General features: G+C 47.8%; 1 protein-coding gene across 1 annotated transcript in view; it reads left to right on the top strand.

Moving 5' to 3' along the window:
• Nucleotides 1-208: 208 nt before the first annotated feature.
• Nucleotides 209-27,241, top strand: part of LOC124033066 (EMILIN-2-like) — a 104,163-nt gene continuing 77,130 nt past the window's right edge. Inside the window, exons 1-4 of the mRNA XM_046344990.1 lie at nt 209-571; nt 1,260-1,385; nt 18,903-19,234; nt 19,349-20,724. Of these exons, the coding sequence (XP_046200946.1) occupies nt 417-571; nt 1,260-1,385; nt 18,903-19,234; nt 19,349-20,724 (1,989 nt within the window). The 5' untranslated portion in view covers nt 209-416. The remainder of the gene's footprint in view (nt 572-1,259; nt 1,386-18,902; nt 19,235-19,348; nt 20,725-27,241) is intronic.

Below are 27,241 nucleotides of genomic sequence, written 5' to 3'. Positions count from 1 at the left end.
CCACATGACAACAACATGGTAGCAACATAACATTGTACAAACATTCAGGGGAACAGCAAGAAGGTAGATGCTATAAATGTTTGTAACAGTCTGCCTGCAGGGCACAGTACGCGCTGTTACAGCGTGTGCGCGCACAGTACAAGCTGCGGACAATTCGGGGCGTGTTTGTTTCTCATGGGGTGGAGAGGGGAGAGGCTGGGGTCGAAGGAAGGCAGGGAGGATGGGAGGGGAAAGGAGTCTAACAGCTACGTCGTTCCAGTGGAGTCAACAGCGACCCGCAAAGAGATCTCCAACATTTTGTCAGGTTCTGCTCAGTTACCGGGCGGCCGCCACAGGATACAAACTTTTAAAAGATACATATATCTGAACATTTCTTGTCCGTGTTCCGTAGTAGTTCATGTAATCTGTTGTCTACGATGAAGTGGGGAGCAGCTGATTTGGGGGTAACATGGACATTGTTCTCTCTGTTATTCAATTTTTCTGTCACCAACGGACAAAATCCGCCGAACTACAACCTTTTCCAAGGAGCTGCGTACCAGGGAGCGAGACACCGACAGTCACAGAGGAATAGGTAAATAATTATTTGTATCTATTGTTAATCTGTTTTATTTATTTCCATTTGCCTCAAACGAGTTGTGTTCTGTGTCGTTGCGATCTTATTTTATTTTCGCAGGACTTTTTCTCTTTAATTAGTGCAGTAAATGAAGTGACTACACGTGATTACATTACATTATTTCAATATACGTTTACATTTTGAATTATTTTACTGCAGTTATTTATCACTAAATTGTTGTATTGAGTTGTTTCTGAGTTTTGTTATGGAGAATAATGCACCACTGAGTGTGTCTAGTCTTGTCTGTTTGCTGCAGCATTATAATCTGTGTTCTGTGTTCTGATGCAGCCTGTCTGTGTCTCCACTGTACATATCAACCGATCTGCTCTAATCCATAATGATAAAATCACATGTCAATCAGTAGATATACTAATTGGAGGTGGAAACCAGTCACCCTGTAATGTGATAGGCTGGTTATCTGCACCAGTCAGCTACAGCTAAATGATCCACACAGATGCTGACTTTTATTTCTCTATTTATTTCTCTTTTATTTCTCTATTCTCTATTCTCTAACTATTTCTATCAGACAATATACTATTTGTATCTTATTTCTCAAGCTTGGAAGGGTTGGAATTGTTGCCTGATGGTTGGTTACCAATGACATATTTTGCTTACACATCTCTCTCTTTCTCTCCTCCCCCTCTAGGAACTGGTGTGCATATGTGGTCCATAAGAACGTGAGCTGTACCGTCCAGGGGAATGTGGAGAGCTTTGTGGAGCCTGAGGTGGCACCGTGCCCAAACCATGACCCAGACTGTGAGCAACAAGTGATGTAAGTTTCCCTGGAGAGAGGGATGGGTGGAGGACAGAGAGAGGGGTGACAGAGAGGTATGGGAGAGGGGGATGGGTGGAGGACCGAGAGAGGGATGACAGAGAGGGATGGGTGGAGGACAGAGAGGGATGGGCTCTAAGAGGGCTGGGGATGTTACAGCAATGTGATGGAAACTAGGTGGAGTTGCTCCTTACTACTTAGTCACCTCAGGTCCACTGGAGGGGTGAGAAGGGTTAGGAAAAGGGAGGACAGAAGGGAGAAAACAGCAGTTTGGAAAGTACTTATGAGTTAGCCAGTGAACAGCAATGATTAATCCACTCTGATTAGCTCATTTATTCCAGTAATAAGACTGACGGGATGACTGATCAACCACAGAATGAATGACTCTGACAACATCAAATGAAAGTTGTTGTTTTCATTATTAGAGCGTCACTGGAAACATTTCATAACTGGGCATCCGGGGTTCCACTGATGGGGTTCCACTGATGGGGTTCCACTGATGGGGTTTAACACCATTAGATTTACCATAGTTGGACAGCCCAGGTTCCACTGATGGGGTTCCACTGATGGGGTTCCACTGATGGGGTTTAACACCATTAGATTTACCATAGTTGGACAGCCCAGGTTCCACTGATGGGGTTTCACACCATTAGATTTACCATAGTTGGACAGCCCAGGTTCCACTGATGGGGTTCCATTGATGGGGTTTAACACCATTAGATTTACCATAGCAGGACAGCCCAGGTTCCACTGATGGGGTTCCACTGATGGGGTTCCACTGATGGGGTTTAACACCATTAGATTTACCATAGTTGGACAGCCCAGGTTCCACTGATGGGGTTTCACACCATTAGATTTACCATAGCAGGACAGCCCAGGTTCCACTGATGGGGTTCCACTGATGGGGTTTAACACCATTAGATTTACCATAGTTGGACAGCCCAGGTTCTACTGATGGGGTTCCAATGATGGGGTTTCACACCATTAGATTTACCATAGTTGGACAGCCCAGGTTCCACTGATGGGGTTCCACTGATGGGGTTTAACACCATTAGATTTACCATAGTTGGACAGCCCAGGTTCTACTGATGGGGTTCCAATGATGGGGTTTCACACCATTAGATTTACCATAGCAGGACAACCCAGGTTCCACTGATGGGGTTTCACACCATTAGATTTACCATAGTTGGACAGCCCAGGTTCCACTGATGGGGTTTCACACCATTAGATTTACCATAGTTGGACAGCCCAGGTTCCACTGATGGGGTTCCACTGATGGGGTTTAACACCATTAGATTTACCATAGTTGGACAGCCCAGGTTCCACTGATGGGGTTTAACACCATTAGATTTACCATAGTTGGACAGCCCAGGTTCCACTGATGGGGTTTCACACCATTAGATTTACCATAGTTGGACAGCCCAGGTTCCACTGATGGGGTTTCACACCATTAGATTTACCATAGTTGGACAGCCCAGGTTCCACTGATGGGGTTTCACACCATTAGATTTACCATAGTTGGACAGCCCAGGTTCCACTGATGGGGTTTAACACCATTAGATTTACCATAGTTGGACAGCCCAGGTTCCACTGATGGGGTTTAACACCATTAGATTTACCATAGTTGGACAGCCCAGGTTCCACTGATGGGGTTTCACACCATTAGATTTACCATAGCAGGACAGCCCATTTGGGGTTCCATTGATGGGGTTTCACTCAATTCACTCACCAACTACAGCAAAGAGTTTTATTTCCCTCACCAACTTAAAACATCAGATAGCTGAGCAGCTATCCAATTGCTGCAGCTGTACATAGTCCATCTGTAAATAGCTCACCCAATCTACCTAGCTCATCCCCATACTGTTTTTATTTTGTTTAATTTTCTGCTCTTTTGCCCAACAGTGTCTCTACTTGCACATCTGCTCATTTATCACTCCAGTGTTAATCTGCTAAATTGTAATTATTCGCTCCTATGGCCTATTTATTGCCTACCTCCTCATGCCTTTTGCACACACTGTATATATATATACACTTTTTTTCTACTGTGTCATTCACCAGTTTATTGTGTTATTGGCTTGTTTATTGTTTATTCCATGTGTAATTCTGTGTTGTCTGTCACAATAAAGGTGGGAGAAAAAAAAATCCGCCAAGATAGAACTGCCAAAGGGGATTGAGTTGCAATCTACTGCAGAGATAGCCGGCAGAGCTCTGTCATGCTATCCAGGTCTATACCCAAACAGTCTGAGCTTCTTCTTTTAAAAATCCACCTTCCAGAAACAAGTCTCTCACTGTTGCCCCTTGTTATAGACCCCCTCAGCCCCCAGTTGTGCCCTGGACACCATATGTGAATTTAATGTCCCCCCATTTATCTTCAGAGTTTGTACTGTTAGGTGACCTAAACTGGGATATGCTTAACACCCCGGCCGTCCTACAATCTAACAAAAATGCCCTCAATCTCACACAAATTATCATGGAACCTACCAGATACAACCCTAAATCCGTAAATGCAGGCACCCTCATAGATCTTAGATGTTAACATTAGAAGCCTCCTCCCTAAGTTTGTTTTATTCACTGCCTTAGCACACTCTGCCAAACCGGATGTCCTAGCTGTGTCTGAATCCTGGCTTAGGAAGACTACCAAAAACCCTGAAATGTCCATCCCTAACCATACCATAATCTACTGCAAAGAAGGCCTACAGAGTTCTGTCTTACTATCCAGGTCTGTGTCCAAACAATTTGAGCTCTTACTTTTAAAAATCCACCTTTCCAGAGACAAGTCTCTCACCGTTGCCGCTTGCTATAGACACCACCTTCTGCCCCCAACTGTGCCCTGGACACCATATGTGAATTGATGTCCCCCCGTCTTTCTTCAGAGCTCGTGCTGTTAATAATAATATATGCCATTTAGCAGACGCTTTTATCCAAAGCGACTTACAGTCATGTGTGCATACATTCTACGTATGGGTGGTCCCGGGAATCGAACCCACTACCCTGGCGTTACAAGCGCCATGCTCTACCAACTGAGCTACAGTATTCTCCATGGAGAATAAGAGCACCCCCTCCTAGCTGCCCACTGCACTGAGGCTTGGAAACACTGTCACCACCGATAAATCTACGACAATCGAGAATTTCAATAAGTATTTTTCTACGGCTGGCCATGCTTTCCACCTGGCTACCCCTACCCCGGTCAACAGCTCTGCACCCCCCACAGCAACTTTCCCAAGCCCCCCATTTCTCCTTCACCCAATTCCAGATAGCTGATGTTCTGAAGGAGCTGCAAAATCTGGACCCCTACAAATCAGCTGGGCTTGACAATCTGAACCCTCTCTTTCTAAAATTATCCATCGCAATTTTTGCAACCCCTATTACTAGCCTGTTCAACAACTCTTTCGTATTGTCTGAGATCCCTTAAGATTCACATTGTAAATGAGAACTTGTTCTCAACTGGCCTACCTGGTTAAATAAAGGTGAAATTAAAAAAAGCCCAGGTTCCACTGATGGGTTTCACACCATTAGATTTACCATAGCTGGGCAGCCCAGGGTCCACTGATTGGGTTCCACTGATGGGGTTCCACTCAATTAGATTTACCATCAAATCTAATCATACTTTAATAATACATCACATTTCAGTCATGAAATGCAACGCAAACAAAATAATGACACAAACTGAACAACTAAAAAGCACCCTGAGGAAAAGAAAAGCTAAATATATGTTTTAAGATCTCTTTTAGATATATCCACAGTTTCGGCCCCCCAAAGGACCTGAGGGACCTACTGTGTACATAACTTAAAGCATGTCTGACATGTATTGAGGTGCACAATCGTGAATTGATTTAAAAACCGATTCAAGAATCTTAAAATTAATTCTAAAACTCACAGGCAGCCAGTGCAGAGACGTTAAAACTTGTCTAGGGTAGGGGGCAGCATTCGGATTTTTGGATGAAAAGCATGCCTAAATTAAATGCCCTGCTCCTCGGGCCCAGAAGATATGATATGCATATAACTGGTAGATTTGGATAGAAAACACTCGAAAGTTTCCAAAACGGTTAAAATAGTGTCTGTGAGTATAACAGAAATGATTTGGCAGGTGAAAACCTGAGAAAAATCCAATCAGGAAGTATTTTTTTTTGTAGTTTTCTATTCAATGCCATTACAGTATCCATTGACATGTCACAGAGCTTTTTCATGCGCAATCCTGAGGGAGTGCATTTCTTGTTTACCTTTTATATTGACAATGTTGTTGTCCGGTTGAAATATTATAGAACATTTAGGCTAAAAACAACCTGAGGATTAAATATAAACATTGTTTGACATGTTTCTATGAACTTTACGGATACAATTGGGATTTTTTTGTCTGCCTGTTCTGACTGCGTTTGAGCCTGTGGATTACTGAAGAAAACGTGCGAACAAAACCGAGGTTTTTGGATATAAATAGACTTTATCGAACATTTATTGAGTAAATGAATGTCTTCTGAGTGCCACCATATGAAGATCATCAAAGGTAAGGGATTCATTTTATCTCTATTTCTCAGTTTTGTAACTCTTCTGCTTGGCTGTTTGTAATAATTTGTCAACTGGGCTATGTTCTCAAATAATCGTAAGGTATGATTTTGCCGTCAAGCATTTTTTTAAATCTGACACCATGGTTGGATTCACAAGAAGTTAATCCAAATCTTAATCTCTTCTTCAGGATGTAGCAGAATACAGTTCCCTGGCAGGAACATCACTCAGTGGAGTTTCAGAGCGCCACCTATAGTTTTTTTTATAAAACTCAAACTGTCATTAAACTTTCATTAAAATACACATTCAAGGTAGTGAATTAAAGCTACACTCGTTGTGAATCTATCCACCAAGTCAGATTTGTAAAATGCTTTTCGGCGAAAGCATGAGAAGCTATTATTTGATAGCATGTAACACCCCAAAAGACCCGCAGGGGACGTAAACAAAATAATTAGCATAGTCGGCGCTACACAAACCGCACAAATAAAATATAAAACATTCATTACCTTTGACCATCTTCTTTGTTGGCACTCCTAGATGTCCCATAATCACTATTGGGTCTTTTTTTCGATTAAATCTGTCCATATAGATATCTAGATAGATGCCTAGATATCGATCTATGAAGACTGTGTGAACAACGAAAAAAAATAGCGTTTTCTAACGTCATTTTTTAAAATTAAAAAAGTCGACGATAAACTTTCACAAAACACTTTGAAATACTTTTGTAATGCAACTTTAGGTATTAGTAAACGTTAATAAGCGATCAAATTGGTCACGAGGCGATGTTTATTCTATAGCTGTCCGTCTGGAAATAATGTCCGGGTAAATCTCAACCAAAATATCCGGTCGGATACCTGAAGAAATGGGCTGTCTCTTCTTCGTTTGACCAAGAAACAAATTGTAGGCAAATGACAAGACTGTTGACATCGTGTGGAAGCTGTAGGTATTGCAACCTCGGCCTCATTTAATCTGGGTCACCTTTAACAATTGGTTGAAGTGGCGCATGGATATATTTTTCCATTTTCAGTGATCAGATTTTCCTGCACTTTTCGATGAAACGCACGTTCTGTTATAGTCACAGCTGTGATTTAACCAGTTTTAGAAACGTCTGAGTGTTTTCTATCCACACATACTAATCATATGCATATACTATATTCCTGGCATGAGTAGCAGAGTGCTGAAAATTCGCAGCCTCCGTAAGAGGTTTTAAACCTATGTAAAATGTGTCTTGTTCTGAATTTTTATAATGAGTATTTCTGTATTTGAATTTGGCGCTCTGCAATCTCACTGGATGTTGGCCAGATGGGACGCTAGCATCCCACATACCCTAGAGAGGTTAAAACCGATGTAGTGTGTGTTCTCTGTCTGATCTTGGTCAGTACCCATGCTGCAGCATTCTGTATGTTTTTCAGATGACCAATAGCTTTCTTAGGTAGACCAGACAGGAGAGCAATACTGTAGTCAAGCCTGCTTGTAATAAAGGCATGGATGAGTGTCTCTGTATCAGCCTGAGAGAGAAACAGCCACACCTTGGAAATGTTCCTCAGATATTAAAAAGCTATTGTGGTCACATTCCTAATGTGTGATTCGAAATGTAGTTCAGAATCTAAAATAACACTTAGGTTTATTTTCCAGGTGTTTTATCTTTATTGCCCATTAATTAAAATGTTCAGACAGATTCTCTCCCTGTGCTTTGGCTCCAACAATCAGGACCTCGGTTTTGCCATAACACTGTGACATTCATGTTTAGAGTGACGTCATGGTTTTATTGTAAGTTGGAACTTGTGGCCACACTATTTTGCAAAATACACGTTCGACACATAGTTGGAGTGAAGATAAATATTTGACGTTTTACCCCCTTGAGAACACCTCTGTCTTGTGTAATCTGTTCTCAAACGGTCATGACTTCATGGAATAAAAATGAGAGAGCGAGCGGGAGGGAGACGCGGGAGGGAGACGCGGGAGGGAGACGCGGGAGGGAGACGCGGGAGGGAGACGCGGGAGGGGAGGGAGACAGACACTGGGAGGGAGACAGACACTGGGAGGGAGACAGACACTGGGAGGGAGACAGACACTGGGAGGGAGACAGACACTGGGAGGGAGACAGACACTGGGAGGGAGACAGACACGGGGAGGGAGGGAGACACGGGGAGGGAGGGAGACATGGGGAGGGAGGGAGACACGGAGAGGGAGGGTGACAAGGAGGGAAGTAGAGAGAGACAGAGGGAGTGTGAGAGAATGAGAAAGAGTCACAAAGGGACTGGTAAACTATTAGAGAGAGAGACGGAAGGAGAGAGAGAGAGAGCGGAAGGGACTGGTAAATTCTTAGAGAGGCCGAGGAAGGGAGAGAGAACGAGCGGGAAAGAGAAAGACACAAAGGGGCTGGTAAACTATTAGAGAGGGAGGCAGAGATGGGAAGAGAAAACGAGAGGGAAAGAGACACAGGGACTGGTAAACTATTAGAGAGAGAGACAGAGGGAAGGAGAGAGAACAAGAGGGAAAGAGAAAGACACAAAGGGGCTGGTAAACTATTAGAGAGACAGGCAGAGGGAGGGAGAGAGAACGAGAGGGAAAGAGAAAGACACAAAGGGGCTGGTAAACTATTAGAGTTCATGCCTTTGCTTTCTTTTTCTAACCCTAACTCCTTTCTCTGCATGATGGAAAATGATCTGGAAATCCCAGAATCTCCTGGGAGGCAGGTCAGAGAAACCTGAACCCAAGTTTCCGTGAGAGAGATAGGGAGGAGGCCTGGCATTGGGTTATGGTTAGACAGCTCTGTTTCACTACTGGACTTAAATTGTTTAGTCTCTCTTTTATCTGTTGCTATCCACCTATCTGTTACTATCCACCTGTCTGTTGCTCTCTCTTTGTCTGTTACTGTCCTCCTATCTGTTGTTCTCTCTTTTATCTGTTGCTGTCCACCTATCTGTTGCTGTCCACCTATCTGTTGCTGTCCACCTATCTGTTGCTGTCCACCTATCTGTTGCTGTCCACCTATCTGTTGCTGTCCACCTATCTGTTGCTGTCCACCTATCTGTTGCTGTCCACCTATCTGTTGCTGTCCACCTATCTGTTGCTTTCTCTTTCTGTTGCTTTCTCTTTCTGTTGCTTTCTCTTTCTGTTGCTATCCACCTTTCTGTTGCTGTCCACCTGTCTGTTGCTGTCCACCTGTCTGTTGCTTTCTCTTTCTGTTGCTATCCACCTTTCTGTTGCTGTCCACCTGTCTGTTGCTGTCCACCTGTCTGTTGCTGTCCACCTGTCTGTTGCTGTCCACCTGTCTGTTGCTGTCCACCCGTCTGTTGCTGTCCACCCGTCTGTTGCTGTCCACCCGTCTGTTGCTGTCCACCCGTCTGTTGCTGTCCACTCGTCTGTTGCTGTCCACCCGTCTGTTGCTGTCCACCCGTCTGTTGCTTTCTCTTGATCTGTTGCTTTCTCTTTCTGTTGCTTTCTCTTTCTGTTGCTTTCTCTTTCTGTTGCTCTCTCTTTCTGTTGGTGTCCACCTATCTGTTACTCTCTTTCTGTTACTATCTTTCTGTTACTCTCTTTCTGTTACACTCTTTCTGTTGCTGTCCACCTATCTGTTGCTGTCCACCTATCTGTTGCTGTCCACCTATCTGTTGCTGTCTCTTTCTGTTGCTCTCTTTCTGTTGCTCTCTTTCTGTTGCTCTCTCTTTCTGTTGGTGTCCACCTATCTGTTACTCTCTCTTTCTGTTACTCTCTCTTTCTGTTGCTGTCCACCCATCTGTTGCTGTCCACCCATCTGTTGCTGTCCACCTATCTGTTGCTTTCTCTTGATCTGTTGCTTTCTCTTGATCTTGCTCTCTTTCTGTTGCTCTCTTTCTGTTGCTCTCTTTCTGTTGCTCTCTTTCTGTTGCTCTCTTTCTGTTGCTCTCTTTCTGTTGCTCTCTCTTTCTGTTGGTGTCCACCTATCTGTTACTCTCTCTTTCTGTTACTCTATCTGTTACTCTCTCTTTCTGTTACTCTCTTTCTGTTACTCTCTTTCTGTTGGTGTCCACCTATCTGTTACTCTCTCTTTCTGTTACTCTCTCTTTCTGTTGCTGTCCACCCATCTGTTGCTGTCCACCTATCTGTTGCTTTCTCTTGATCTGTTGCTTTCTCTTGATCTGTTGCTTTCTCTTGATCTGTTGCTTTCTCTTGATCTGTTGCTTTCTCTTGATCTGTTGCTTTCTCTTGATCTGTTGCTTTCTCTTGATCTGTTGCTGTCCACGTATCTGTTGCTGTCCATGTATCTGTTGCTGTCCACGTATCTGTTGCTGTCCACCTATCTGTTACTCTCTCTTTCTGTTGCTGTCCACCTATCTGTTGCTGTCCACCTATCTGTTGCTGTCCACCTATCTGTTGCTGTCCACCTATCTGTTGCTGTCCACCTATCTGTTGCTGTCCACCTATCTGTTGCTGTCCACCTATCTGTTGCTGTCCACCTATCTGTTGCTGTCCACCTATCTGTTGCTGTCCACCTATCTGTTGCTGTCCACCTATCTGTTGCTGTCCACCTATCTGTTGCTTTCTCTTTCTGTTGCTTTCTCTTTCTGTTGCTGTCCACCTGTCTGTTGCTGTCCACCTGTCTGTTGCTGTCCACCTGTCTGTTGCTGTCCACCCGTCTGTTGCTGTCCACCCGTCTGTTGCTGTCCACCCGTCTGTTGCTGTCCACCCGTCTGTTGCTGTCCACCCGTCTGTTACTGTCCACCCGTCTGTTGCTGTCCACCCGTCTGTTGCTGTCCACCCGTCTGTTGCTGTCCACCCGTCTGTTGCTGTCCACCCGTCTGTTGCTTTCTCTTGATCTGTTGCTTTCTCTTTCTGTTGCTTTCTCTTTCTGTTGCTTTCTCTTTCTGTTGCTTTCTCTTTCTGTTGCTTTCTCTTTCTGTTGCTTTCTCTTTCTGTTGCTCTCTCTTTCTGTTGGTGTCCACCTATCTGTTACTCTCTTTCTGTTACTCTCTTTCTGTTACTATCTTTCTGTTACTCTCTTTCTGTTACACTCTTTCTGCTTACACTGTTGCTGTTTCTGTTGCTGTCCACTTTCTGTTACATCTGTTGCTGTCCACCTATCTGTTGCTGTCCACCTATCTGTTGCTGTCTCTTTCTGTTGCTCTCTTTCTGTTGCTCTCTTTCTGTTGCTCTCTCTTTCTGTTGGTGTCCACCTATCTGTTACTCTCTCTTTCTGTTACTCTCTCTTTCTGTTGCTGTCCACCCATCTGTTGCTGTCCACCCATCTGTTGCTGTCCACCTATCTGTTGCTTTCTCTTGATCTGTTGCTTTCTCTTGATCTGTTGCTTTCTCTTGATCTTGCTCTCTTTCTGTTGCTCTCTTTCTGTTGCTCTCTTTCTGTTGCTCTCTTTCTGTTGCTCTCTTTCTGTTGCTCTCTTTCTGTTGCTCTCTCTTTCTGTTGGTGTCCACCTATCTGTTACTCTCTCTTTCTGTTACTCTCTATCTGTTACTCTCTCTTTCTGTTACTCTCTTTCTGTTACTCTCTTTCTGTTGGTGTCCACCTATCTGTTACTCTCTCTTTCTGTTACTCTCTCTTTCTGTTGCTGTCCACCCATCTGTTGCTGTCCACCTATCTGTTGCTTTCTCTTGATCTGTTGCTTTCTCTTGATCTGTTGCTTTCTCTTGATCTGTTGCTTTCTCTTGATCTGTTGCTTTCTCTTGATCTGTTGCTTTCTCTTGATCTGTTGCTGTCCACGTATCTGTTGCTGTCCACGTATCTGTTGCTGTCCACGTATCTGTTGCTGTCCACCTATCTGTTACTCTCTCTTTCTGTTGCTGTCCACCTATCTGTTGCTGTCCACCTATCTGTTGCTGTCCACCTATCTGTTGCTGTCCACCTATCTGTTGCTGTCCACCTATCTGTTGCTGTCCACCTATCTGTTGCTGTCCACCTATCTGTTGCTGTCCACCTATCTGTTGCTGTCCACCTATCTGTTGCTGTCCACCTATCTGTTGCTCTCTCTTTCTGTTGCTTTCTCTTTCTGTTGCTTTCTCTTTCTGTTGCTCTCTCTTTCTGTTGCTGTCCACCTATCTGTTGCTGTCCACCTATCTGTTGCTGTCCACCTGTCTGTTGCTGTCCACCTGTCTGTTGCTGTCCACCTGTCTGTTGCTGTCCACCTATCTGTTGCTGTCCACCTGTCTGTTGCTGTCCACCTGTCTGTTGCTGTCCACCTGTCTGTTGCTGTCCACCTGTCTGTTGCTGTCCACCTGTCTGTTGCTGTCCACCTGTCTGTTGCTGTCCACCTGTCTGTTGCTGTCCACCTATCTGTTGCTGTCCACCTATCTGTTGCTGTCCACCTATCTGTTGCTGTCCACCTATCTGTTGCTGTCCACCTATCTGTTGCTGTCCACCTATCTGTTGCTGTCCACCTATCTGTTGCTGTCCACCTATCTGTTGCTATCCACCTTTGTGTTGCTTTCTCTTTCTGTTGCTTTCTCTTTCTGTTGCTTTCTCTTTCTGTTGCTTTCTCTTTCTGTTGCTATCCACCTATCTGTTGCTATCCACCTATCTGTTGCTCTCTCTTTCTGTTGCTATCCACCTATCTGTTGCTATCCACCTATCTGTTGCTATCCACCTATCTGTTGCTATCCACCTATCTGTTGCTATCCACCTATCTGTTGCTATCCACCTATCTGTTGCTATCCACCTATCTGTTGCTCTCTCTTTCTGTTGCTATCCACCTATCTGTTGCTCTCTCTTTCTGTTGCTATCCACCTATCTGTTGCTCTCTCTTTCTGTTGCTATCCACCTATCTGTTGCTCTCTCTTTCTGTTGCTATCCACCTTTCTGTTGCTCTCTCTTTCTGTTGCTCTCTCTTTCTGTTGCTCTCTCTTTCTGTTGCTCTCTCTTTCTGTTGCTCTCTCTTTCTGTTGCTCTCTCTTTCTGTTGCTCTCTCTTTCTGTTGCTCTCTCTTTCTGTTGCTATCCACCTATCTGTTGCTCTCTCTTTCTGTTGCTTTCCATCTAACTGGGTATTTACATTGTGTCACGCTACCCACCACCCACCAACCCATCTTTTACGCTACTGCTACTCTCTCTTTATCATATATGCAAAGTCACTTTATTAACCATATCTACATTTACATACTACCTCAATCAGCCCGACTAACTGGTGCCTGTATATAGCCTCGCTACTGTATATAGACTCGCTAATTATATTTTTCACTGTCTTTTTACTGTTGTTTTTATTTCTATACTTACCTATTGTTCACCTAATACCTTATTCATTTTTTGAATATATATATTTTTTGTATGGGGGGAAGAACAGGCAACTGGAGGCTGTATGGGGGAAGAACAGGCAACTGGAGGCTGTATGGGGGAAGAACAGGCAACTGGAGGCTATATGGGGGAAGAACAGGCAACTGGAGGCTGTATGGGGGAAGAACAGGCAACTGGAGGCTGTATGGGGGAAGAACAGGCAACTGGAGGCTGTATGGGGGAAGAACAGGCAACTGGAGGCTGTATGGGGGAAGAACAGGCAACTGGAGGCTGTATGGGGGAGAACAGGCAACTGGAGGCTGTATGGGGGGGGAGAACAGGCAACTGGAGGCTGTATGGGGGAAGAACAGGCAACTGGAGGCTGTATGGGGGAGAACAGGCAACTGGAGGCTGTATGGGGGAGAACAGGCAACTGGAGGCTGTATGGGGGGAGAACAGGCAACTGGAGGCTGTATGGGGGGAGAACAGGCAGCTGGAGGCTGTATGGGGAAGAACAGTCAGCTGGAGGCTGTATGGGGGAAGAACAGTCAGCTGGAGGCTGTATGGGGGAAGAACAGTCAGCTGGAGGCTGTATGGGGGAAGAACAGTCAGCTGGAGGCTGTATGGGGGAAGAACAGTCAGCTGGAGGCTGTATGGGGGAAGAACAGTCAGCTGGAGGCTGTATGGGGGAAGAACAGTCAGCTGGAGGCTGTATGGGGAAGAACAGTCAGCTGGAGGCTGTAGGGGGAAGAACAGGCAACTGGAGGCTGTATGGGGGAAGATCCAGGCACCTCGATGATTAGGGTGGATTCCATCCTCTCTGCTTCATTAGGTAACTTTTGTAGACAACTTTGACACACCAATGAAGCTGCAGAAGTCACGTAGTCAGTTGTGAAGCGCTATAGACTGCTAAAATGTTCACTACATCGACCCAGCAAGGTCACAGAGCCAGAAATTATAGAACATATTTTTGTGTCCAGCAGAGACAGAATCAGTTCTTCAAAATCCTGTTTCAGCCATTCCGAGCTACCATTCCTAATGGAATTCTATCCCACATGGGCTGCAACAGCATTAACCTCTATGTATTGACGTATAACGGTGGGGAGCCTAGTAATACCCTGTTCTTGTGCCCTGGGGTAGATCATGTATTTTTCTCCAGTAATCGAGCCATTTGGTACCTTAGAGCTGTCTAAAACAACAGCCGGCGAGATGGGAGAGGAAATACACCCATTACTACACCTCGTATGATTCAGGTTGACCCGTCAAGGACTGGCGAGAGGCACCATCTCGCACAGCTGCAACTCTTGGCACCCGGTTGAAGCCTCCCATAACCAATGAATCCTCATTCACCGTAGAAGCCACCGGAGAGGGAGACAAAACAGGGGATGAAGGTGCAGGTACCTCCAGAGCCTCATTCACCATAGAAGCCACCGGAGAAGGAGACAAAACAGGGGACGAATGTGCAGGTACCTCCGGAGCCTCATTCACCGTAGAAGCCACCGGAGAGGGAGACAGAACAGGGGACGAAGGCACTGGTACCTCTGGATCTGATCACGAAGTGGAAGCCCCAAGGGATGAAGTTGCTGGAACCTCTGGATCCAGGGCAGCGATGCTGTTTGAAGTCTGTATCAGGTCCGGGCTTCCCACCGCTAAGGAGGCCCCTCCTTGAAATATTCTTAATATGTTCATCAAAAGAGAGTTCAGGGTCCAGAGTAACGCAGAGGTCCTTCACAGTTTTATTTGAGATGACTGTACAACCATCGATATTAATTGTCAGATCCAACAGAAGATCTCTTTGTTTCTTGGGACCTAGAACAAGCATCTCTGTTTTGTCCGAGTATAAAAGTAGAACATTTGCCGCCATCCACTTCCTTATGTCCGAAACAAAGGTGTCCAGAATAGGACATTTTGGGGCTTCACCATGTTTCATCAAAATGTACAGCTGTGTGTCATCCGCATAGCAGTGAAAGTGAATGGGAGATTCGATATAGGCCAATAGTTTTGTACATTTTCTGGGTCAAGATTTGGCTTTTTCAAGAGAGGCTTTATTACTGCCACTTTTAGTGAGTTTGGTACACATCCGGTGGATAGGGAGTCATTTATTGTTCAACATAGGAGGGCCAAGCACAGGAAGTAGCTCTTTCAGTAGTTTAGTAGGAATAGGGTCCAGTATGCAGCTTGAAGGTTTAGAGGCTGTGACTATTTTTAATTCATGTGTTGTTGGATTCTGGGTTAAACTTGGAACATTGCTATGCTAGTTTTTTTTACATCAGAAGTTAATGGTTATCTGTAGGGCCAGATGGTTTTGGAATGTGGTGGACAGGAAGAAGTCACAGGATTGCTGTAGGGGATACGGATGGACATCTGTGGATTAGGCAAATGAGGGGATGAGGTCAGGTCAGATCCCCTTAAGGGAGAAATGATGGCTTATCACCCTATTACTTCGTCTTCCTGTCGAACCATCATAGATGTAAGGATTGGAGAGAAAGAGGAGTTCTTAAATTGGAGTATATACACTTGTGGTGGTGGAAACCTGTTTTGTCTAATGCAGCTGTATTGATCCTCTGGGAAGAATTAAACTTGGTTATGCTTTCATAATGTCCATTGAGTTATTTACTCTGATAATTAGAACCTAACAGTGTCAAGAGATACAGGATTTAAAAATGTGAGTGTCTCCATTGATCCTAGGTCCTGTCAGTTCTGTGCAGACTCAGGACAACTGAGTTTTGGAGAAATACGCAGATTCAAAGAGGAGTCTGTAATTTGCTTTCAAATGATCATGATATTTTGGCAAGAAGTTCATGAATTTATCACTGCTGAAGTGGAAGCCATCCTCTCTTGAGGAATGTTGCTTTTTAGTTAGCTTTGCGACAGTATCAAAAAATTTATTTAGGATTGTTGGTATTCTCCTCAACTGGGTTGGAAAAATAGGATGATCGAGCAGGAGTGAGGGCTCTTCGATACTGATATTATTATTCATATATATTTCCAAGGTAGTCGGAAGACTTCCAGTTTGGTGAAGCACCATTTCTGTTCCAATTTTCTGGAAGCCTGGGCTTGGGTATTTTCTTTTCTTTTAACAAATATTCATTTTTTTTGTTTTTAGGGACTGCATCTAGGGTATTACGCTTTAGATCCTCAGTTAGGCACAAATTAGCCCTATTTTGAGATGAGATATCACAATCTATTTCAATAATGACAGGAATGGAGGAGGTCTTTATCCTAGTGAGATTGCTAAGGTGAACACTGCCATGTTTAGTTTTGCCCAACCTAGGTCGAGGCACAGACACGGTCTCAATGGGGATAGCTGAGCTGACTACACTGACTGCTAGTGGCAGACTCCACTAATCTGGCAGGCTGGCTAACAGCCTGCTGCCTGGCCTGCACCCTATCTCATTGTGGAGCTATAGAAGTTAGAGCCCTGTCTACGTTGGTAGATAAGATGAGAACACCCCTCCAGCTAGGATGGAGTCCGTCACTCCTCAGCCAGCCAGGCTTGGTCCTGTTTGTGGGTGAGTCCTAGAAAGAGGGCCAATTAGCTACGAATTCTATCTTTTGGGAGGAGCAGAAAACCGTTTTCAACCAGCGATTGAGTTGTGAGACTCTGCTGTAGAGCTCATCACTCCCCCTAACTGGGAAGGGGACAGAGACAATTACTCAATGCCGATACAATCTTTCTGGATAATTTACACGCTGAAGCTATGCTGCGCTTGGTGACCTCTGACTGTTTCATCCTAACCTCGTTGGTGCCGACGTGGATAACAATATGTCTATACTCTCCACACTCGGCAGTTTTAGCCTTAGCCAGCACCAGCACCATCTTCAGATTAGCCTTAACGTCAGTAGCCCTGCCCCCGGGTAAACAGTGTATGATCGCTGGATGATTCTTTTAAGTCTAATATTGTGGGTAATGGAGTCACCAATGACTAGGGTTTTCAATTTGTCAGAGCTAATGATGGAAGGCTTCAGCGGCTCAGACCCTGTAACGGGAGGAGTAGAGACCTGAGAAGCCTCGGCCTCTGACTCCAACTCGTTGCTTAATGGGGACAAGTTCAAAGTTTCTGTCGGCTGAATGAGCAACACCAGTTGAGTTTCTTTCCAGGAAATTGTCCTGCTGTGGGGATTTATACTACTGTTGACATTTTTTATTTAAACTTTATTTCAAATCAAACTTTATTTTCCACATGCGCCGAATACAGCAAGTGTTAGAAATACTTATATAACAAGTGTTAGACTTTACAGTGAAATACTTAAGCCCTTAATCAACAGTGCAGTTCAAGAAGAAGAAAATATTTACCAAGTAGACTAAAATAAAAAGTAATAATAAACAGTAACACAATAAGAATAACAATACCGAGGCTATATACAGGGGGTACCGGTACCGAGTCAGTATGCAGGGGTACAGACTAGTTGAGGTAATCTGTACATGTAGGTGGAGGTGAAGTGACTATGCATAGGTAACATACAAACAGTATGTAGCGTCTGCTAAATGGTATATATAGTGTAGAACGGGGGGTGTGTCAATGCAAATTGTCTGGTGTGATTTTTATGAATTGTTCAGCAGTCTAAAGGCTTGGGGTAGAAGCTATTGAGGAGCCTTTTAGTCCTAGACTTGGCGCTCTGGTACCGCTTTCCATGCGGAATCAGAGAAAACATTCTATAACTTGAGTGACTGGAGTCTCTGTCAATTTTATTGGCTTTCCTCTGACACTGCCTATTATATAGGTCCTGGATGGCAGGAAGTTTAGCCCCAATGATGTACTGGGCCATTCACACTACCCTCTGTAGCGCATTACGGTCAGATGTCGAGCAGTTGCCATAACAGGCGGTGATGCTCTCAATGGTGCAGCTGTAGAACCTTTTGAGAATCTGGGGGCCCATGCCAGATCTGTTCAGTCTCCTGAGGGGGAAAAGGTTTTGTCGTGCCCTCTTCACGACTGTCTTGGTATGTTTGGACCATGATAGTACTTTGGTGATGTGGACCCCAAGGAACTTGAAACTCTCAACCCGCTAGACTACAGCGCTGTCGATGTTAATGGGGGCCTGTTTGGTCTGCCTTTTCCAGCTACTTTGTCTTGCTCACATTGAGGGAGAGGTTGTTGTCCTGGCACCACACTGCCAGTTCTCTGACCTCCCTATAGGCCAGCTCATCATTGTCGGTGATCAGGCTTACCACCGTTGTGTCGTCAGCAAACTTAATGATGGTGTTAGAGTCATGTTTGGCCACACAGTCGTGGGTAAGCAGGGAATACAGGAGGGGACTAAGTACACACCCCTGAGGGGCCCCAGTGCTGAGGATCAGCATGGCAGACGTGTTGGTGCCTACACTTATCACCTGGGGGTGACCCGTCAGGAAGTCCAGGATCCAGTTACTAGGCAAGTCAGTTAAGAACAAATTCTTATTTACAATGATGGCCTACCCCGGCCAATCCCGGACGATGCTGGGCCAATTGTGAGCCTCCCTATGGGAATCCCAGTCACGGCCGGATGTGATGCAGCCCAACCCTAATGCCTCTTGCACTGAGATGCAGTGTCTTAGACCAGTCGAAAGCCAAGCTACAATCTGTACTTACTGGTGGCACAGACCCTGTTTCATCCTCCACTACACCTACATAATGATTGCATCTGCAACACCTCTATCCTTGTAAGTTTAGCATCAGTTTGTAATATTCTCAACAAAGATTCTATTATCAAAAGAGGAATAATGTCATAGACTTAAGTAGAAATTTGAAGACGTTTGTCTTTGTGTGTTTGTACGTGCCTGCGTTTGTGTGTGTGTATGCACTTACAGGTTTGTCCTGCCTTCTCTCCCAGGTATCGGACGCGGTTCCGGCCGGCCTATAAGATCGCCTATAAGACGGTGACAGACCTGGAGTGGAGGTGTTGCCCTAGTTACCAGGGACCAGACTGCTCTGAGCTGAAGGCTGCTCCTAACAGACAGACCGTACCAGCCGGGTCACAGCCACCCCAAACCCAGTACCCAAACAGACAGATCGTACCAGCAGGGTCACAACCTCACCAAAACCAGTACCCTAACAGACAGACAGTGCCAGCAGGGTCACAGCCTCACCAGAACCATAACTCAGAGGAAGCACCACACTACCCTCAGACCAGATCCATCCCTGGACAGACCAGACACCCACAGAGTAAGATACTTTACAACATGACATGTTGCTGCTTTCTCAATCTTCTTCTTAGAGATGGACTCGTGTATGAAGTGTGTTAATGTGTTATTGACTTAACTGTGTCCTCTGTCTCAGGGCCAGAGAGGAGGGAGACTGGGGTGTATGAGGGGAGGCATGGAGGAGCAGAAAAAGACAGGGTGCGTCTCCTGGAGGGGGAGGTGCAGCGCCTCTCCCAAACAGTGGGGGCGCTGCAGGCTGCGATAACTGGGCTGAGCTCCACTCTGAGATCTGACCTGCAGGAGGACACCTCCAAGATGCTGGTCACCCTGCTCAACAACCTCCGCGCTGTGACCCCTGACAGTGTCCACGCCCCCGACATAGAGCAGGCCGCAGTACCACCAGACAACCACCAGGGGTCAGTGATCGACGGGCACCAGGCCACCAGGGGACCAGTCCAGGGGGACAGGGGGCTAGAAAAGGTCCTGGCCAGGTTGGATGATGTCAACACCTCTCTGAAGAGTAAAGAGGAGGCTCTGGAGGAGCTGAGAGGTACCGTGACCTCACACAGCGGTCATATTCGCCTGCTGCTTGATGCCTCTCAGACACAGCAAGACCCTGACCCTAACCCTGTTGGGGGCGGAGCCCCTGCTGACCTGGAGGAGCTACTAGAGAAATACATGGACAGGCAGCTGGGCTTCCTGAGGAAGAACATGGAGGACAGCATGGAGAGAACGATAGAGGAGAGGATAGGGAAGGAGGTGGAGAAGCTGCAGAAATTCTGTGATGGAAGGATCCAGCTGATGGAGAGGAGGTGTGAGGAGGAGCGGGAGAGAGGACTGCTCAGTCTGACTGAGATGGTGGACAAGGAGGAGCAGCTAAAGCAGGAGATCAGGGAGTTGAGACTGGACATCACTGCCTCCGACCAGCCCGGCCGGTCACTCAGACAGACTGACCCCAAACCTAATGTTAGACAGACTGACACTAAACCTAATGTTAGACAGACTGACACTAAACCTAATGTTAGACAGACTGATTCCAAACCCAGCCTTAGGCAAACTGCCCCTGCCAGACAGACCGACCTGGCTAGACAGGATAACCAGCCACCAGGTATCCTACCAGCTGTCCAGCGTGGTGACCTATCTGACCTGTGGAGGGAGCTGGAGCGTGTGGCGGAGGCCCATCGTATCCTGAATGCCCGCATGGACAATGAGCTGCAGTACCTGTCCTCTCCACGGGGGGAGCTAGAGGGGGAGGGGTTAGGACTAGAGGGAGAGGTGGGGTCTCGGCTGGAGGAGTTAGAGGCGCGTCTGAATGTGACAGAGCAGAACGCGGAGGTCCACTGTTTCTACGTGGAGGAGAAGCTGACCCGGGCACTAGCCGAGCAAGGGGCGGAGCTACGACAGCTGCTGGAGGAACGAGTAAACGTACTGGAAGACCAGTTTACTACCATGCTGGTCGAGATGAACAACGAGTCTTATCCTGTTGGAGGAGGAGGGAGCGTGGACCTTCAGGTACTATAGGTAGACAACTCTGGTAGAGGAGGACAGGTTTCGGGAACGTTGTTGGTTTTAATATCAGACCTGGTGATAATAATAATAATAATAATAATAATAATAATATATGCCATTTAGCAGACGCTTTTATCCAAAGCGAATTACAGTCATGTGTGCATACATTCTACGTATGGGTGGTCCCGGGAAACGAACCCACTACCCTGGCGTTACAAGCGCCATGCTCTACCAACTGAGCTACAGAAGGACCACGATAGAAAGTGGGAGATGATCTGGCAACTGGAGGGCTGCTGGTCTCAGATCCCAGGTACCATCTCTAGCCGTTGTGCCTTTGTGGGTGCTGCATTGCAGTTCCCAGGTACCATCTCCAGCCGTTGTGCCTTTGTGGGTGCTGCATTGCAGTTCCCAGGTACCATCTCTAGCCGTTGTGCCTTTGTGGGTGCTGCATTGCAGTTCCCAGGTACCATCTCTAGCCGTTGTGCCTTTGTGGGTGCTGCATTGCAGTTCCCAGGTACCATCTCCAGCCGTTGTGCCTTTGTGAGTGCTGCATTGCAGTTCCCAGGTACCATCTCTAGCCGTTGTGGGTGCTGCATTGCAGTTCCCAGGTACCATCTCTAGCCGTTGTGCCTTTGTGGGTGCTGCATTGCAGTTCCCAGGTACCATCTCTAGCCGTTGTGGGTGCTGCATTGCAGTTCCCAGGTACCATCTCTAGCCGTTGTGCCTTTGTGGGTGCTGCATTGCAGTTCCCAGGTACCATCTCTAGCCGTTGTGCCTTTGTGGGTGCTGCATTGCAGTTCCCAGGTACCATCTCTAGCCGTTGTGCCTTTGTGGGTGCTGCATTGCAGTTCCCAGGTACCATCTCTAGCCGTTGTGCCTTTGTGGGTGCTGCATTGCAGTTCCCAGGTACCATCTCCAGCCGTTGTGCCTTTGTGGGTGCTGCATTGCAGTTCCCAGGTACCATCTCTAGCCGTTGTGGGTGCTGCATTGCAGTTCCCAGGTACCATCTCTAGCCGTTGTGCCTTTGTGGGTGCTGCATTGCAGTTCCCAGGTACCATCTCTAGCCGTTGTGGGTGCTGCATTGCAGTTCCCAGGTACCATCTCTAGCCGTTGTGGGTGCTGCATTGCAGTTCCCAGGTACCATCTCTAGCCGTTGTGCCTTTGTGGGTGCTGCATTGCAGTTCCCAGGTACCATCTCTAGCCGTTGTGCCTTTGTGGGTGCTGCATTGCAGTTCCCAGGTACCATCTCTAGCCGTTGTGCCTTTGTGGGTGCTGCATTGCAGTTCCCAGGTACCATCTCTAGCCGTTGTGCCTTTGTGGGTGCTGCATTGCAGTTCCCAGGTACCATCTCCAGCCGTTGTGCCTTTGTGGGTGCTGCATTGCAGTTCCCAGGTACCATCTCTAGCCGTTGTGGGTGCTGCATTGCAGTTCCCAGGTACCATCTCTAGCCGTTGTGCCTTTGTGGGTGCTGCATTGCAGTTCCCAGGTACCATCTCTAGCCGTTGTGGGTGCTGCATTGCAGTTCCCAGGTACCATCTCTAGCCGTTGTGCCTTTGTGGGTGCTGCATTGCAGTTCCCAGGTACCATCTCTAGCCGTTGTGCCTTTGTGGGTGCTGCATTGCAGTTCCCAGGTACCTTCTCTAGCCGTTGTGCCTTTGTGGGTGCTGCATTGCAGTTCCCAGGTACCATCTCCAGCCGTTGTGCCTTTATGGGTGCTGCATTGCAGTTCCCAGGTACCATCTCTAGCCGTTGTGCCTTTGTGGGTGCTGCATTGCAGTTCCCAGGTACCATCTCTAGCCGTTGTGCCTTTGTGGGTGCTGCATTGCAGTTCCCAGGTACCATCTCTAGCCGTTGTGCCTTTGTGGGTGCTGCATTGCAGTTCCCAGGTACCATCTCTAGCCGTTGTGCCTTTGTGGGTGCTGCATTGCAGTTCCCAGGTACCATCTCTAGCCGTTGTACCTTTGTGGGTGCTGCATTGCAGTTCCCAGGTACCATCTCTAGCCGTTGTGCCTTTGTGGGTGCTGCATTGCAGTTCCCAGGTACCATCTCTAGCCGTTGTGCCTTTGTGGGTGCTGCATTGCAGTTCCCAGGTACCATCTCTAGCCGTTGTGCCTTTGTGGGTGCTGCATTGCAGTTCCCAGGTACCATCTCTAGCCGTTGTGCCTTTGTGGGTGCTGCATTGCAGTTCCCAGGTACCATCTCTAGCCGTTGTACCTTTGTGGGTGCTGCATTGCAGTTCCCAAGGAACCATCTCTAGCCGTTGTGCCTTTGTGGGTGCTGCATTGCAGTTCCCAGGTACCATCTCTAGCCGTTGTGGGTGCTGCATTGCAGTTCCCAGGTACCATCTCTAGCCGTTGTGCCTTTGTGGGTGCTGCATTGCAGTTCCCAGGTACCATCTCTAGCCGTTGTGCCTTTGTGGGTGCTGCATTGCAGTTCCCAGGTACCATCTCTAGCCGTTGTGCCTTTGTGGGTGCTGCATTGCAGTTCCCAGGTACCATCTCCAGCCGTTGTGCCTTTGTGGGTGCTGCATTGCAGTTCCCAGGTACCATCTCTAGCCGTTGTGCCTTTGTGGGTGCTGCATTGCAGTTCCCAGGTACCATCTCTAGCCGTTGTGCCTTTGTGGGTGCTGCATTGCAGTTCCCAGGTACCATCTCCAGCCGTTGTGCCTTTGTGAGTGCTGCATTGCAGTTCCCAGGTACCATCTCTAGCCGTTGTGGGTGCTGCATTGCAGTTCCCAGGTACCATCTCTAGCCGTTGTGCCTTTGTGGGTGCTGCATTGCAGTTCCCAGGTACCATCTCTAGCCGTTGTGGGTGCTGCATTGCAGTTCCCAGGTACCATCTCTAGCCGTTGTGCCTTTGTGGGTGCTGCATTGCAGTTCCCAGGTACCATCTCTAGCCGTTGTGCCTTTGTGGGTGCTGCATTGCAGTTCCCAGGTACCATCTCTAGCCGTTGTGCCTTTGTGGGTGCTGCATTGCAGTTCCCAGGTACCATCTCCAGCCGTTGTGCCTTTGTGGGTGCTGCATTGCAGTTCCCAGGTACCATCTCTAGCCGTTGTGGGTGCTGCATTGCAGTTCCCAGGTACCATCTCTAGCCGTTGTGCCTTTGTGGGTGCTGCATTGCAGTTCCCAGGTACCATCTCTAGCCGTTGTGCCTTTGTGGGTGCTGCATTGCAGTTCCCAGGTACCATCTCTAGCCGTTGTGCCTTTGTGGGTGCTGCATTGCAGTTCCCAGGTACCATCTCCAGCCGTTGTGCCTTTGTGAGTGCTGCATTGCAGTTCCCAGGTACCATCTCTAGCCGTTGTGGGTGCTGCATTGCAGTTCCCAGGTACCATCTCTAGCCGTTGTGCCTTTGTGGGTGCTGCATTGCAGTTCCCAGGTACCATCTCTAGCCGTTGTGGGTGCTGCATTGCAGTTCCCAGGTACCATCTCTAGCCGTTGTGCCTTTGTGGGTGCTGCATTGCAGTTCCCAGGTACCATCTCTAGCCGTTGTGCCTTTGTGGGTGCTGCATTGCAGTTCCCAGGTACCATCTCTAGCCGTTGTGCCTTTGTGGGTGCTGCATTGCAGTTCCCAGGTACCATCTCTAGCCGTTGTGCCTTTGTGGGTGCTGCATTGCAGTTCCCAGGTACCATCTCCAGCCGTTGTGCCTTTGTGGGTGCTGCATTGCAGTTCCCAGGTACCATCTCTAGCCGTTGTGGGTGCTGCATTGCAGTTCCCAGGTACCATCTCTAGCCGTTGTGCCTTTGTGGGTGCTGCATTGCAGTTCCCAGGTACCATCTCTAGCCGTTGTGGGTGCTGCATTGCAGTTCCCAGGTACCATCTCTAGCCGTTGTGCCTTTGTGGGTGCTGCATTGCAGTTCCCAGGTACCATCTCTAGCCGTTGTGCCTTTGTGGGTGCTGCATTGCAGTTCCCAGGTACCATCTCTCCGTTGTGCCTTTATGGGTGCTGCATTGCAGTTCCCAGGTACCATCTCTTGCCGTTGTGGGTGCTGCAGTTGCAGTTCCCAGGTACCATCTCTAGCCGTTGTGCCTTTGTGGGTGCTGCATTGCAGTTCCCAGGTACCATCTCTAGCCGTTGTACCTTTGTGGGTGCTGCATTGCAGTTCCCAGGTACCATCTCTAGCCGTTGTGCCTTTGTGGGTGCTGCATTGCAGTTCCCAGGTACCATCTCTAGCCGTTGTGCCTTTGTGGGTGCTGCATTGCAGTTCCCAGGTACCATCTCTAGCCGTTGTGCCTTTGTGGGTGCTGCATTGCAGTTCCCAGGTACCATCTCTAGCCGTTGTGCCTTTGTGGGTGCTGCATTGCAGTTCCCAAGGAACCATCTCTAGCCGTTGTGCCTTTGTGGGTGCTGCATTGCAGTTCCCAGGTACCATCTCTAGCCGTTGTGCCTTTGTGGGTGCTGCATTGCAGTTCCCAGGTACCATCTCTAGCCGTTGTGCCTTTGTGGGTGCTGCATTGCAGTTCCCAGGTACCATCTCCAGCCGTTGTGCCTTTATGGGTGCTGCATTGCAGTTCCCAGGTACCATCTCTAGCCGTTGTGGGTGCTGCATTGCAGTTCCCAGGTACCATCTCTAGCCGTTGTGCCTTTGTGGGTGCTGCATTGCAGTTCCCAGGTACCATCTCTAGCCGTTGTACCTTTGTGGGTGCTGCATTGCAGTTCCCAGGTACCATCTCTAGCCGTTGTGCCTTTGTGGGTGCTGCATTGCAGTTCCCAGGTACCATCTCTAGCCGTTGTGCCTTTGTGGGTGCTGCATTGCAGTTCCCAGGTACCATCTCTAGCCGTTGTGCCTTTGTGGGTGCTGCATTGCAGTTCCCAGGTACCATCTCTAGCCGTTGTGCCTTTGTGGGTGCTGCATTGCAGTTCCCAGGTACCATCTCTAGCCGTTGTACCTTTGTGGGTGCTGCATTGCAGTTCCCAAGGAACCATCTCTAGCCGTTGTGCCTTTGTGGGTGCTGCATTGCAGTTCCCAGGTACCATCTCTAGCCGTTGTGCCTTTGTGGGTGCTGCATTGCAGTTCCCAGGTACCATCTCTAGCCGTTGTGCCTTTGTGGGTGCTGCATTGCAGTTCCCAGGTACCATCTCTAGCCGTTGTGCCTTTGTGGGTGCTGCATTGCAGTTCCCAGGTACCATCTCTAGCCGTTGTGCCTTTGTGGGTGCTGCATTGCAGTTCCCAGGTACCATCTCCAGCCGTTGTGCCTTTGTGGGTGCTGCATTGCAGTTCCCAGGTACCATCTCTAGCCGTTGTGCCTTTGTGGGTGCTGCATTGCAGTTCCCAGGTACCATCTCTAGCCGTTGTGCCTTTGTGGGTGCTGCATTGCAGTTCCCAGGTACCATCTCCAGCCGTTGTGCCTTTGTGAGTGCTGCATTGCAGTTCCCAGGTACCATCTCTAGCCGTTGTGGGTGCTGCATTGCAGTTCCCAGGTACCATCTCTAGCCGTTGTGCCTTTGTGGGTGCTGCATTGCAGTTCCCAGGTACCATCTCTAGCCGTTGTGTTGTGGGTGCTGCATTGCAGTTCCCAGGTACCATCTCTAGCCGTTGTGCCTTTGTGGGTGCTGCATTGCAGTTCCCAGGTACCATCTCTAGCCGTTGTGCCTTTGTGGGTGCTGCATTGCAGTTCTCCAGGTACCATCTCTAGCCAGGTACCATCTTGTGCCTTTGTGGGTGCTGCATTGCAGTTCCCAGGTACCATCTCTAGCCGTTGTGCCTTTGTGGGTGCTGCATTGCAGTTCCCAGGTACCATCTCTAGCCGTTGTGCCTTTGTGGGTGCTGCATTGCAGTTCCCAGGTACCATCTCAGCCGTTGTGGGTGCTGCATTGCAGTTCCCAGGTACCATCTCTAGCCGTTGTGCCTTTGTGGGTGCTGCATTGCAGTTCCCAGGTACCATCTCTAGCCGTTGTGCCTTTGTGGGTGCTGCATTGCAGTTCCCAGGTACCATCTCTAGCCGTTGTGCCTTTGTGGGTGCTGCATTGCAGTTCCCAGTACCATCTCCCGTTGTGCCTTTGTACCATCTCCAGGTACCATCTTGTGCCTTTGTGGGTGCTGCATTGCAGTTCCCAGGTACCATCTCTAGCCGTTGTGCCTTTGTGGGTGCTGCATTGCAGTTCCCAGGTACCATCTCTAGCCGTTGTGCCTTTGTGGGTGCTGCATTGCAGTTCCCAGGTACCATCTCTAGCCGTTGTGGGTGCTGCATTGCAGTTCCCAGGTACCATCTCTAGCCGTTGTGCCTTTGTGGGTGCTGCATTGCAGTTCCCAGGTACCATCTCTAGCCGTTGTGCCTTTGTGGGTGCTGCATTGCAGTTCCCAGGTACCATCTCTAGCCGTTGTGCCTTTGTGGGTGCTGCATTGCAGTTCCCAGGTACCATCTCTAGCCGTTGTGCCTTTGTGGGTGCTGCATTGCAGTTCCCAGGTACCATCTCCAGCCGTTGTGCCTTTGTGGGTGCTGCATTGCAGTTCCCAGGTACCATCTCTAGCCGTTGTGGGTGCTGCATTGCAGTTCCCAGGTACCATCTCTAGCCGTTG

This window comes from Oncorhynchus gorbuscha, linkage group LG04 (genome assembly GCF_021184085.1).
Source record: "Oncorhynchus gorbuscha isolate QuinsamMale2020 ecotype Even-year linkage group LG04, OgorEven_v1.0, whole genome shotgun sequence".
In the NCBI taxonomy this organism is placed as follows: Eukaryota; Metazoa; Chordata; class Actinopteri; order Salmoniformes; family Salmonidae; genus Oncorhynchus; species Oncorhynchus gorbuscha.
Note: the sequence above shows the minus strand (reverse complement) of the source record. Positions and strands in the feature narration are given on the sequence as shown.